We start from the raw sequence: 14,187 nt of genomic DNA, 5'->3' as shown, positions 1-14,187 counted from the left end.
CACAGCACTACTGTCTTAGGATAATAGTGACAATTTGGGGGAGAAAATGAACAAAGTGCCCAAAATTAAGTGCTTGGGTATTCTAAAAGTAGCAGCTATTATTATTAGCAGGAGCTAATTTCTTTTTTAAATTGCATCCATTGAGTCTTCCTTTTGCAATTTAGTTGCTTCCCAAGGCTTCCCTAAACTTACAAACTATTCACACACACAAAAAAAATTCAGCAGTATTTGAAAATTATACTTTTTATTTTAGTCACATAAAACGAAGTCAGTTACACCAGATTGCTCAAATACGTTGGTGAATTAAAGCCTCCAATGCTTACAAATTTTATACATACTTATATGTATACATATAAATACATACATATGTAAAAGATATAGATTTTCTTCTAAAATAAAGTGCCCAAATCTTAATATATGGGGCAGGAAATGGAGAAAAGGGTCATAAACTCTTGGCAGTTACGTAACCCTTTCACCAGCCAAGCATCCACTCTATGCACGCTCATTCAGGTATAATGAATTTTAATCATCCATTCTTCTTCTGAATTCTCCCAAGTGAATTAATCTTAGTCAAAGGTGAAGCAGCTAAGAAGGCATGTGGCCAACTTCCTGAATCAGAGGCTGGCTCTTTCTGACTGCATGGGATTCAGCCTCGGTTTCCAGTGAGGAATAACTAAGCATCATAATTTTCTTATTTAGAGAGTCACCTTTCCGCTACAGGGCTAATAGAGTAATAAACAAACCGGGTACCTCTAATTATAATTCCTCTACTAACATGCAGCGAATTCAAGCTTCGGTACAAAGATTCCTGGTGTGTTCTGTCACCCAGGCTTCGGGGAGCAAAGCCACGGCACGGTGTGAAAAGTGGGTCTTCTTTCTTTTGTTATTAGGGAAAGTGTAATAGAATCGGGGTGTAAGGACGGGTATAGATCATTGAGAGAACCAACTTGAATTGAAATGGACAGTTACATTACAAAAACAAAAAGCTGTGATAACATTTCAACCTAAAAATGAAATAAAGAAAAACTGCATAATTTAAGAAAGATAACAATAACACCAACAATAATAAAACCTCACTTCAAATGGGAACAAGAGTTCTGTTCCCCACTCCAACCACTCAGCTACCTTCTCAACTCCTCAGCCGACATCCCAAAACCTATGGTGACCTTTGTAGTCTTCTACAGAATCCTAAACTGCCTTTGAAAAGACTTCACCTCATTTAAGCCTAAAGTTAGCGTCCACGAACCCAGCCACTTCAGCATCTTTGGTGGTTACAACTTCAAACTACGCTAGCACGGATCCTACGCAAGCAGGAAAAGGAGAGACCCGTCACAGCATGGGACCACAGAAGACACTCGAGAACATCCCAGCAGAAAGCAGACCGGAAACCAGGAGAAACCCTGACGTTTCCCAAAGTCAGAATAAGGAATAGAATATTTTGCTCGTGTTTGGAAGGGCAAAAGAAGAGCCAGGAAGGACTTCCCGTTTTTCGGCACACCTTGGCAGGGCCTCTAACTACTGATTTTGGTGAGCATCTTGTTAATTGCTTGCTTGACGTGTGTGGTGGAGCTGCGTCGCCTTGTCTTGCCTTGCACCATCCTCCTGCGACGCACCTCCCGACAGAGCTCATAGAATACCTCGGCGATGTTCCCTTCTCCCGTGCAGGCCGAACATTCGTAAAACGCACAAGCCAGTTCTGTAGCCAGCTTCTCCCCTTCTTCTGTGCTCACTTGTCTGGAGTGGTCCAAGTCGGCTTTGTTTCCGACCAAGATGAGAGTTACGTTTTTGGGCTTTTTGATTTCATCTAAGACGTTCTTCAGCGGCAGCACTTCTTCAAAGCTCCCTCTATCAGTGATGTCGTAGACCAGCACGAAGCCTTCCCCCCAGCGCATGTGCCCTTCCCTCTGGATAGTGTCTTCCTGTGGGCAAAGAAAAGACCCATGAGCAGGAGACCTGGGCCCAAAAGTGCACACTGCTATTGCCTAGTTATCCCTTACTTATGCCGCCTTGGATTTGCTTGTTATTAAATGTCTTGGCTGTTTTCCTGGATGAGCTTATTTTCTTAGTCAGTTTGGAAGATAAGTACAGCTCACCTCCCCCCCCCCCTTTGGCTTAATATTCTTCTTGTTCAGATTATAGATAGTTGATAACCCCAAGAACAGGAAAAAAAACCAGTGGCAAGCTATATGAAGTCTACTGTTTAAGCTTGAGGCTTAGGATCTCCCGACCCTACCCCAATGCTCTAATCTGTGTTATACAGTAGTGGTGACGATGAAAATTCTCCTGCAGTGACCGTCCGAGGGGTGACTAACTCAAACGTGGACAGTCTGACGGTGTTGCTGCGTGAGTCTAGAGGTGCATGCACCTGTGATGCTAGTGCTTGGGCGGCAGATGTGAGATGACGTCATGCTCCAGCCTGAGCTATGTGGTCAGATGATGACCTAGACACTGTGTGGGGGAAGATGGACAGAGAGGGAGGGAGGGAGTGGAGGAGAAGAATAAAGACAAGAAGAGTAAGGAGAAAAGACGGAAGGAAGGAAAAGGGAAGGAAGGAAGAAGAAAGGAGGAGAGGGAGAAAAGCATTGTTTTCACACATTTTATTGTCTTCTAGAGGCTTCTGCCTGTCGCAGTGTTCAGTGCTGTGTGAAGAGCCATGCCTAAGGAGGGTGTGAGGAGAAGGAAATGAGCATAGTTAATTTCAGGAGCATTTTTTTTCTTGGGTTAAACACTTTGATTCAAGTATTCATGAAGGCCACGGGTCCTTGCTACAAGCACCAAGGGCATGACTGGCCACCTAACCTTTACTTCTGTGGTCATTTATATATTTGGGGACAAAGACTGTGAACTCTTTTGTAGGACCTGATCTGACTGATGTCAAAGAAAATTTGCAAGGAAGTGCTGCAGGGGAGCATCTCCCCATACTGGGACCCGAACACACACAAGCAAACCTGTGCGTGGCGGTCAGAGAGGACTGGCGTGTAGACCAAGGCTCTCTCAAATACTCACCTTGCACATGAGGACATGAGTAATTCTTTCCAATAGAGACGCTTATTTAAATCCATCCAAGCATTAAAAAAAACAAACCTGGTTATAGAAACCTGTGAATACGTTGGCACCCCTACCCTCTAAATATAGAATGAGATTTTTTTTTTTTTTACATTATCATCTCTCTTTTATCTGATGCGGTAGACAGCTGCACTCCTGCTCACCTGGCCAGCGGTGTCTAGGATCTCCATAGAAACAAGTTCATCATCGATGGTCGCCTGGTGTCGGTAGGTCGATTCTGAAAGAATGGCAAAGCGAAGAAGGCACAAAGGCCCATGTGAGGTTTAATTTGGTCCTTTAAGTGAGAAATTGGGCACAGGAAGACTATTTCTGCCTTTGTAGCAATTGGGGGAGGCGGGTGGAGCTGTGCAGGGAAGAGAGGATGGACGGAAGGACAGAGGGACAGAGAAACATCATTGCATTCCTCAGAGCTTCATAAGGGCCCAAGCTCAAGCTGGCTGCCTCTTTGCTCCTCTCTCCTTTCCTCAAGGCTGCGTCACGCTCTCCCGTGAGGCCAGCTCCCTACCGCTCTTTTCCATTTAACTTAGATGAGGTCTCTACTTTCTGAAGCAAACCAGGCATTTCCCATACAAAATACATTCTGTCTTGATCAGTGGTTTGTTTGTTTGTTTTTTTAAACAGAAAAACCTAATGTGTCTCTTCCTAACTTGAAGCCTGCCAAGAATCCTCAGCATTGGAGGGAGTAAAACAGGACTGAGAGACTAGGACTTCGACAGAGTTCATGAAAAGCAGACAAAGACCGAGGTTTCTTCCTCACCCTTCTAACCCCAGCAATTTAAAACAAAGGATTTTCTTTCTATCTCCCTTACCAGTAGGACAGAGCTGTTGGCTGACAGGGCTGACAGGGCAAGTCTGATCAGGATGTGTTTACCTAACAGTTGTGGGACAGTCAGTCATTTTACCCTTGTTCTTAAATTATGGGAGGAAAATCCTTCAGAGACTTTTTTCAGTATTTTTTAAAATTATGTTTCTTTTTTAACATATACATTTATATTATTACACATGAATAAAATAGACTACATACAGCAGCAAGAACCACAGGAATTACATAAATGTTACATTCATAGTGATTGGGCTATTTGTATTTGGCAAACTTGAAGTAAACATCTTTCCTATCTTGTTGGGTCTAAATTTCTGAATGAAAATCAGTATCTATCATATTTCATTTCTGTTAACTTAAAACATTTATCTTGATCTAAAAATATCTTAACCCCTAACAAACTAAGCTCAATTGTAAGATCAAGCTATCTTGTCTTCAACCTCATCAGAGACTTAAGAAGGAATAAAACTTAATTGCCTGAGTGAACTGGAAGTGTAGGTTAGCAGCTTCCAAAATGAAGAAATGACAGAGACAGTTTACTGCCTGAATAGTCACGCAACACTCCCTACAACCTTGGAGCATCATCTTCAGCCTTCTATCCCAGTATATCTGACAGGCATATTTGTGAGGCAGGAACTATTGAGGACTTGTTTACCCTGTCTTGGCAGAGTTCTGCCATCAACTCTGTCTGCATCATAGCTTGTCCATTTTTAGGCAGAATTCTGTCTGTGGCAGAAACAAGGACATTTTGCCCAGTGGCTTGTTTGGCACATCTGCAGCCATCTCCATAAGGAGGTTCATTGATGTTGATCATTTTCTTTGAGGTAGGCTGGGCGTTGCCAGGAGTTAACCTGTCTTTTCAAAGAATCTTTAGGATAATAAAAACATCTTTAAGTGCCATATTTTGTAGGTCTCTAAGGCCTTTGAAGACTTTATTTAACTATTTTACCTTATATATCTATAGAATCATATCTATTTGTTAGACCTAGGATATATACTCTTATGATACAATTATACTAGTATTTGACATGACCATGATTTGTTCAACTAACAATTAGCTTGCATTACTTAATTATCCTAAATAGGCTGCAGCACCACTTTCAAGGTATTGGAAGTAAACCTAGTATTATAAATGAGTTGGATGGGTATAATACCTCATATTAGAGTAGAAATTTATATATATATATATACATATATGTATATGTATATATATATAGTGTGTATGTGTATGTGTGTGTGAATAATCTTAGATTTGAATTCTATACCAATGTATCAGAATTATACTTATTTTGCATCAATATACAACATTCTATACCAATGAATTAAAAACAAAGAAATTTTGAAATTTGCTGGCAAATGGATGGAACTGCAGACAATCATCCAGAGTGAGGTAACTCAGACCGAGAAAGACACACATGGTATGTTCTCACTCATAGGCGGACGTTAGCCACTTAATTCAGGTTGACCACATTACAACACAGAGACTGATGTGCCAACCAAGGTCCATGTGGGATGTGGACCTGGACCTTCTGCTCAGATGTGGTAGACAGGCAGCACAGTCTCCTTCAGAGACTCTTACAAGTCCTGCTCTGCTTTGCAGACGATGTTTGTCGTACTGGGCGTGGTGGTTCCTCGCCTCTAATAAAAGTCTTTCTTCACCGGCTGATTTCCATTCTTCTACTTGTCACACTCCAGCTTTGCCAGCCTTTTATTTCCTTAACTTACAGATGGAACAACAGCGACAGCGATACGGAACCTGATCAAGGCCCCTAGAATGTAACAGGTTGAACTCATGATGTGGAGCTACCAGGGGCCTTGAGCTAGAGGTGGCTGAGCTTGTGTTTAGTGGTGGATGAAGAATGGCAACCCACGGTATAAAGGGTCTGAGGATGTGGAGCGAGGAATTTCCTTCTTCACGCTGCCCCATCAAAGCAGAAAACAGCAGTTGTTTTGTACCAGCTCAGTGTCTGGGTCCATAGTAGAAGGCTCCCCAAACCCCGGAGGGATAAGAAGATGGCTCCCGTCTTCTTAAGTAAAATCAGAGATCAAAGCAGCATCAACTGCTGTTGCCATATTTGAAAGCTGCGATGCAGACAAAGGAGCCAAGAGTGACTGACTGAGCTGGTGGAGGGCACCTTCTCAGAAGGTATCCGTAGCTCATAAGAAGGAAAGCATGATTTGAAATCTTAATAAGAAGTTTGGATAACAGATTTATAAATCTTATTCGTTGTATATAAAAAAAAGAGCCTCAGTGGAGAGAATAAAATCTGTAGGGGAATGGGAACAGCTGAGGTTGTACTGTCTTAGACTTTCCGGGGGAAAAGAGCGCCGAAAGTCCTAGGATACAAGTATCCAAAGAAATGTACCCACTACAGTGAAATGTAGGGATACTGATGACAAAGGGGCACAGTTAGGAGAAAAACTAAGTGTGCTCCCCATGAAATAGCATGGCTCAGTTAACACTGGACTTCTTACTAGAGAAACTGAGTCCAGGGCACCAGTGGCACAAACAAATCAGTGGAACTGCCTCCGAAGCAGTCCGGCACTACAATTCTTGGTGATGCTCATGTGTCTTCAGGATGGATGCAAACATCAAAGGCAAGTTCAACTGACAAACATTTCAGGAAAAAGGGGGCAGGGACTAGAAAAACTGAGCTAAGTACTCAATTTCATAAAATAGGAGAGGGAATCCAGAATAAATTTTAAAAAATGATGGGCAGACACAGGTCATGTGACAGCCCTAGCAACAGGTAGTTCGAAAGCAGCAGCAGGAAAATAAATGATGAACACAATTGTAGGCTCATCCTATGTTTGAACATAAAACCAAGAACTGCAGCTTAACATTTGTTCATTCATGGGGGCTGGAGAAATGGCAGGCCACCTAACACAGTTACTAACTGGGTGTTTGTTCATACCTGTCCCTAAACATCTAATTAATCAAGTAAGCAAGCTTGGTGTTACCTCTCCTGGGGACTAGGTGAGAAGTCAGTGCTTTGGTTTGTTCATTTCTTCAGCACAGTTTACCTTCCAGACTGAGCAATCGACCTTCCTTCCGTCTTCCCTCCCTCCCTCCCTTCTTTCTCTTCTTCCTTCCTTCCTTCCTTCCTTCCTTCCTTCCTTCCTTCCTTCTTGTCTACTACTTTGCAAAATTTTTTCAGCCTTTGGAGACCACTGTTTTCTTACAGTAAACAATTCTCTATCCAAGGCACCTAGTGTGGAGAAGACGCTGTGTCAGGACTCAGCTACCTAGGGGCCTTTAGTACTGTGAACAGTCACCGCAGCAACCGGCAGAGCTCAGTCCTCTTCTGAAAAGTTGTCATTTTGAAATGAGACTACACTCAGTACACTTGAATAAATGTAGCTTGTATCTTGTCCCTCTCCTGGAACTCATGGTCCATACATGTCAACTCTCATCTGAAGAGCATTTGGGACTGCACCTGGTTATGTTAAATGACAGATTATAGCTTCCTGGGATTGAATTCTCTGAAGTGCCATTTACAGCAGCTACTGCTTCCAGGTTGTTTCCCTAATCATTTCCTTCCTTCTTCTTGAGTCTTCCTAAGGAGAAGCCCAGCTGGCTGCACACATGTGAGGCGTCCACGCCCTTTTGGTCCTTCCCCCTAGGCTGCTCTTCAGTGCCTTTTGTATTGACCTTCTCGTTTTGAATGACCAGCACCAGCCTTGCAGTGTGGAAAACAGAAACCCGGGCTCTCACCCATCTCTTTGCACCAAAATTCGTCTCAGAGGAAAAGACTCTCTGTCCTTTGTGGCTCCCGTGATAAACGGGCTGTGGGTCTCAGCCACAGAAGGCAACCACAGCAGGGGGGCAGCGGGGGGTAACAGAAGAGAGTGAAACTTGCATGAAGTTGTGTGATTCTTTGGCTGTTTGTTAACTGAAACGAAACAGATGAAACGCAGGAGACGATGGAATGTCTGATGCAGACAGCAGCGGGTGGCGGAACAATTTCATCCGAGATGAATACTGTTTTCACACCGTTTTGAGCATTCTTTCTTTTATGTGTCTTTCTCTCATTATAAACTCATTTTTCTCTATAATGAAAGGTAGAGGTAATGAAAATATTATCTAACAAGGTAAAATATTGGATATGAACTTGTGAGCTAGCGTGAGATGATTCTAACAAAACACATATATTCTGTTTCTGTTTTTGTTTTTTTCTTTCAAAATTCAAAGAAAAGCTAGCAGTGATAAGGCCTGGTAAACAAAGTGAGTGTCAGGTCAGCCAGTGGTATATAGAGACTTTGTTTCAAAAAAACAAAACAAAACAAAGCACCAAAAACAAAAAACAACTAAGGAGCTCACAGAGAATGAATCACCAGCCAAAGAGCATGTATAGGCTGGACCTAGGCCTCCTACACATATGCAGCAGACGTGCAGCTGGAGTTTCCTAACAGCTGGAGCAAGGGCTGTGTGTGACTCTGTTGCCTGCCTATAGATCCTTTACCCCTAACTGGGCTGCCTTGTACATTGCTCTTCCAGAGGACCCCAGTTTGATACTCAACCCTTACTTTGGGCAGCCGACAACTTTCTCTCCCGGTCAATGATCAATGAGATGCCTTAGCCTCAACAGACACCTGCACAGTCCACCCTCCCCAACTCGTAACTAAGAACAGTAAAAATAAACCTCTGAAAAACATGCATTCTGTGACATGTCTGTACTTCCAGCATGTATTTTGTACACTCTGGCAAGGTTGAACACTCACAGCTGTTTGTATGTGTTTAATCCGTGGACTAACTTAGCTGCTTTGCATGTTGCAACACATTTGCACGGCCGTTTGGCCGGTGCTGAGCCAGCAGCAGTTAGTCACGTGGCTTTATGCTAGAGTGGAAACTCTTCTGAGTTGTTTCCTGTTGCTGGCCCGAGTGCAAACCAGTCGTGTCATCCTCGATGAAGCTTTGCTTTTCTGGCCCTGTCCATCAATTCACCATCTCCCTCTCCTAAAGTGTTATTACTAAGTTGTTCTATGGTGTGGCAGAGTACTTTTGTTTTAGCATCCAGTTAAGCGAACTTGTTCCCTCTCCCTCTCCCTAGGCCTTTCTAAGCAGAAGTTACAAGGCAGACAAGATGAACCAAGTACAGACCCAGTGACCCATGGGGTTGTCATGTCTCCTGACTTCTTCCCTTATTTCTAGGTCAATGTGTACTGTGGGCAGTATCTTTATCCCAGGATAGTAGTAGCTGATGCAAATAAGCACTTCCTCCTTTCCTCTCTCCAGGCCTCCAACATGCACACGTGAGCAGGGACACACACAATTATGTGGTGTCATAAGTCTTTCTTTGTACCCGTGTGGCCGACAGCATCCTTTGCTGGTAACATGACTCTAGAAGGCAGGGACTCAATTTTTGATTGGGACTAGACGTATATGGATTGTGTTTAATCCACAGCCAGAAGCCATCTCCCACCATCAAGACTGCTTCCTGATTAGATGGACCGCATCCAAACTCTGAGGAGTTTCAGGGGTAGCTTTTGGTGTTACTAACAAACCAGGGCTGAACTCTGGCAAAGAATCCACCGGCGAGATGAGAAAATCCAAGGGAAACGAAAAATCATTCCATATAAAGGATTATGGTATTTTCTGAGACTACATTCTTCAAAACACTGTATTAAAAAGTTCACTCATTGTGAAACGGGTATGGTTCCCTTAGTCCACTCTCTACTCCTTGCTCGCACCTCTAATAAGGATCATCGAGATAAAGCCTTTCATAAGCAAATAACAAAACACGAAGGCAACAAAAATAAGTAAGAAAAACACTGGGCCTGAAATTTAGAAGCCTAGAATCACTGGCCGTTGTAATAATGTGCTAGTTAGATATTGTGACAGAATACTGTAACCCAAACCCAGCTGTCCCTGGAAAGAAAGACCAGCTGAGGAATTGTGCCCACTGGATTGGCTTATGGGCAGGTCTGTGAGGCATTTTCTGGATTGCCAATTGATGTAGGAGGGTACAGGCCACGGTGGGTAGCACCATCCCCAGCACTCTGTCAAATAGACCTGCACTGTATTAAAAGGACAGTGGAGGAAGCTAATGGGGAAGGTTTCAAGGCTCTGCTTTGACATCCTGCCTTGACCTCGCCCCCTCAGGATGGACTGTGATTGATGTGTAAACCAAATCAACTCATTGCTTTTCAGGTTGCTTTTGGTTGTGGTGTTGATCACAGCAACAGAAAACCAAACCAGGACAAAAAAGCAAAGCGCTGTCTTTACAGGATTGCTTCAGAGCAGTAATGACTCTGCTCTGTTAGTATGTAGGGTGTTCATAGCTGCCAGCTTCTCAAGAAACAACAAAAGTCCAAAATCAGGAAACCCACTTCTTCAACTTCTGAGGAAGGGACTGAATTCAGAAGCCGAGAAGACAGCTTCTCCTCCCCCTTCCTTTTTCTCCTTCACAAATACGCCACTCTGTTTTATAATATAACTATCTCGGTTGCTGGTTGTTTTGAAACTTGTAAAGTACCCATGAGTTCGACAAAGATCCAGTCTTTCCCTATGGGAGTAGGAAGTTAAGCCCAAGAAAGGGTAATTTCTTTTAAATCCAATGGCTTTCTGTGTGATGGAAAATTAACGGGTCTTCAGTGTTCACGCCTACACAGATCCCCTCTCCAGTGTGCGAGCTAATGACAGCATCACCTGCTAGTGAGTCATGCACCTGCTCTGCCTGAAGGTGGAGGAAGGCTCTGGTTGCTTAGCAGCAAGGGTCTTCTCTGCAGCATGATGCTTCCCAGGGAAGGATGTCTGCACTTCAGATAGCCAGTGCGGACTCATTCCTATTTATAGCTGTTGCTGTTCAGAGTGACCAAAACAAACATAAAAGCGTTCACCAAAACTAATTAAAATTTGTAACATTAGTTACTGGAATGCATCCAGAGAGAGTTAAAAATGCCACGCCATTTTTTTTTTGTAAGTTTCATCTTTTGTTGTGATATGTGGATAGAATAGAGAATAAGTGGTTTTCCTATGAATCATGGAACGTATCAGATAATCACTGTAAAACATATGCAAATGAGAAAAACACAAGAGGGAGTATTTCCATAGTTGGGAAAGACAATAGATAATGGCTCTTTTTTAAAGCCAGGTTCATCTTTACATCCAAATAGATGTAATCTGGATGTCTCAAACTCAGAGTTTTGCTATACTTGTAAGTATATTGAAATTATTTTGTGAACACTATATTTAAAAGTATATTTTTTCAAGAAATAATTATTCCTCTCCTCTTTAACTCTTAGGTAATATTGGAGACTATACTCAGAAGAAACTTATGAATCAAAATGTACTTTTTGTATTTTTCTACTGACAAAATTATTCTATAATGCATTCTCATAAAATAATTTTAGAAATTTGAAATATTAAATTTTTTTATTTTTATATTTAAGCCAGGTAAATATTACATTCCAAATGTGGGTACTTTTTAGTTTCTTTTCCTGTTTGTGTTAGAAAGGTATGTATTTAGATAAGAAAAAAATATATCTTGTAGTCTCATTCTCATTCAATAGCCAATGTTAATGTCTTGGCATATGACTTTGCATCTTTACCTGCTATTTCTACCCAGACACAAATCTGAGAAGTTATAATTAGTAAATTATGTATTTACTAATAAAGTTACTTTTAATAGTATTTTTTAAAGCAAAGGCAGAAGAGAGTCCACTAAAGTGAAGATATGTCAGGCTCCTGCTTAAAAGAACAGCGGGCTGGGAATGGCGGTGCACGCCTTTAATCTCAGCACTCAGGAGGCAGAGGTAGGTGGATTGCTGTGAATTCAAGGCCAGCCTGGTCTACAAAGTGAGTCCAGGACAGCCAAGGCTACACAGAGAAACCCTGTCTCACAAAAGCAAAACAAAACAAAAACTCAAACAAACAAACAAACAAACAAACCAAAACCAGAACGTCATAAAGATATGAGGATTCAAATATAATTCACGATTTCAGCCAATTCCAATCAGTCATGGCATGCTACCACACAGCGCTGCCAACATGCTTTTGTCAACATGTGGAGGGGGAAAGATGCACACTCCCAGCATCACAGTACAGTAAGGAGCAGGTGGAGGTGCTGGTAATGTTTGCAGTGGCTGAGAGACGGAAGCAAGCTCGGTGTCCAGCAGTGGAAGGGCAGACAGAGGGACTGTGTGTGTGCACCCAGTGGCATGCTTTTAACTCATCTAGAAGAACAGAGATGAGCCATTTGCCAGAAAATGGATGCAACTGCAGATGATTGTATTAAACAAATCACAGCACCCTGAGACACAGATCTCATTTTTTTTTTCACTTGTGGCTTATAGGTTTTATACATGGAATCATGTAGGTTTATATGGTATGAGAGTAGAGGCAAAGCTTTCCAGAGGAATAAAGAAAGTAACAGAAGTCAGGCGTGATTAGAGAGAGAGGGGGGGGGGGATGGGAGGGGAGGGGAGGGAGGGAGGGGAGGGGAGAGAAGAGAGTATGGGGGGAATATATTCAATGTACTGCATATGCCTGTGTGAAATGTCCTTAGGCAGTGCAGCACCACAGACATAGCACATATGATGAAAATAAAGAAAATTAAGTAAATAAGTAAACTAAAGAGGACGGCATTGGATGTTTAAACTGCATCTAACTAAAATCACTTGGTATCTGAAGCTGGCCCCAGAAGTCGAATGAAAAGGTAGGAGCTGTGTAATCAGTGACCGGAAACCTGATCGATGATTCACAGCAACTGTTGAGTCCTCACCTGCTACCCCTCACTAAAATAAGGTCCAGAGCCATTCTAAAGTTGAACACTGAAGAAATAAATCAACAGAACCCTCAGTGCCTTCCTTGTCACTTCCCTTTAGCAGCTGTCAGCATGTCACTATGGTCCTTGACTCTCCGACTCTTCTCTACACTGCCAGGTCAAAAGAGCAGAGCCTGACATGAAGACGTGACTCGGTGGGTGAGGCGCAGACCTGGGGTTGTATCCCTTGAAGCCATTTTGAACGCCAGGCACAGTGGCACTGGATCCTGGGGGCTGGCCAGCCAGTCTAGCAAAACTGGTATGCTTCCAGGTCGGTGAGAGATCCTGTCTCAAATAGTAAGGTGGCTATAAAGGGAGAAGGCAACCTTTGACCTCTATGTATAAGTGTACCCTTCACCCCCAGATCAGAGTCCAGTACCTGGGTTATCTTAGGACCTGAACTGCAGGGCAAATGGAGAGAAAGCAGTTCATATGTATTTGCAAAATGGATGGCTAAAATAAGGAAAGCGCAAGGGGCAAACTTCCTTTTAGAGGGAACATGCAATCTCATGCATGATACATTTGTAGGGAATTGCTTATGTGAAACTCAATATTATGTACAGCGATTATGCACCAATAAACATAAAACCAAAACAGGGGGCTGGCAGGATGGCTCAGTGGGTACAGGTGTTTTCTGCCAAGCCTGAGGACCTGAGTTTGATCCTTAAGACATGCGTGGTGAAGGAGAGAACTGACTCCAGCCAGTTGTCCTCTGACACATGCGCGCACACACACACACACACACAGACACACATGCGCGCGTGCACACACACACACACACACACACACACACACTTCTGAGAAATAGTCTTTACCCACATTTATGCATAACCACTATTCCTACTTCTTTACCCATAAACACCACTTGGTCTAATTATCGGAAGCTAAGGGCGTGGGATAAGGCTTTCTGCTTACACCTCCCCTGGATCTGTGCACAGATGTTTGGTCTTACGGTGATATTTTCTTCAGCATGCCATTTTGTCCCACCCCAAATGCTGCCCGTGTTACCCTTCCTCCCAGGAGGAAACAGTTCACACTGGATGGGAGAGTGAGCACCCTATTGCACCCACGCACATCTCTAAATCCTGCAGGGCTTGAAACAGGACACCAACACACTGCTGGTCTCTAGGAAGGCTTCACGCATGACCAATAGACTTGAGCATCCTAAACGGCAAAAAGGGGTTTAACAAGCATACCACAGACATGTTGTCCTCTTTTGAGGGTCATAAGCATTTTGGAAGAGGAGGAGATGAGGATTCAGCGTGTGACCTACCGAGGGTTGGATCATATTCCCAGATGAATCGTTTGGTCAGAAATCTCACTACGATAGCTGTGGAAGAAAAAGAAGAACATGTCAGACGTGAGCTCTTGCTGGAGCTCTTCCCTTCTACAGCAGGAAAAGAGGTTCACACAGCACCACATGCATTCAGTATTTCCTTGACTAAAAGCCCAGCTTACCTATGATTCATACGGTGGCCTCAAACGTGGGTGGTTTATATTTACTCTTGTAGTCATTGTGCTAAAGCTCCCGAGCAC

The 14,187-nt window shown here is 43.0% G+C and overlaps 1 protein-coding gene across 1 annotated transcript in view; it reads right to left on the bottom strand.

Annotated features, from left to right (window-relative positions):
- Positions 1-217: 217 nt before the first annotated feature.
- The window catches only part of RERG (RAS like estrogen regulated growth inhibitor), a 112,260-nt gene continuing 98,290 nt past the window's right edge, over positions 218-14,187 (bottom strand). Inside the window, exons 3-5 of the mRNA XM_084765416.1 lie at positions 13,925-13,981; positions 3,210-3,283; positions 218-1,919 (exon numbers count right to left, since the gene is read on the bottom strand). Coding sequence (XP_084621542.1) covers positions 1,512-1,919; positions 3,210-3,283; positions 13,925-13,981 — 539 coding nt within the window. The 3' untranslated portion in view covers positions 218-1,511. The remainder of the gene's footprint in view (positions 1,920-3,209; positions 3,284-13,924; positions 13,982-14,187) is intronic.

The sequence above is a fragment of the Acomys minous genome (genome assembly GCF_964271855.1).
Source record: "Acomys minous genome assembly, chromosome: 17".
NCBI lineage: Eukaryota > Metazoa > Chordata > Mammalia > Rodentia > Muridae > Acomys > Acomys minous.
Note: the sequence above shows the minus strand (reverse complement) of the source record. Positions and strands in the feature narration are given on the sequence as shown.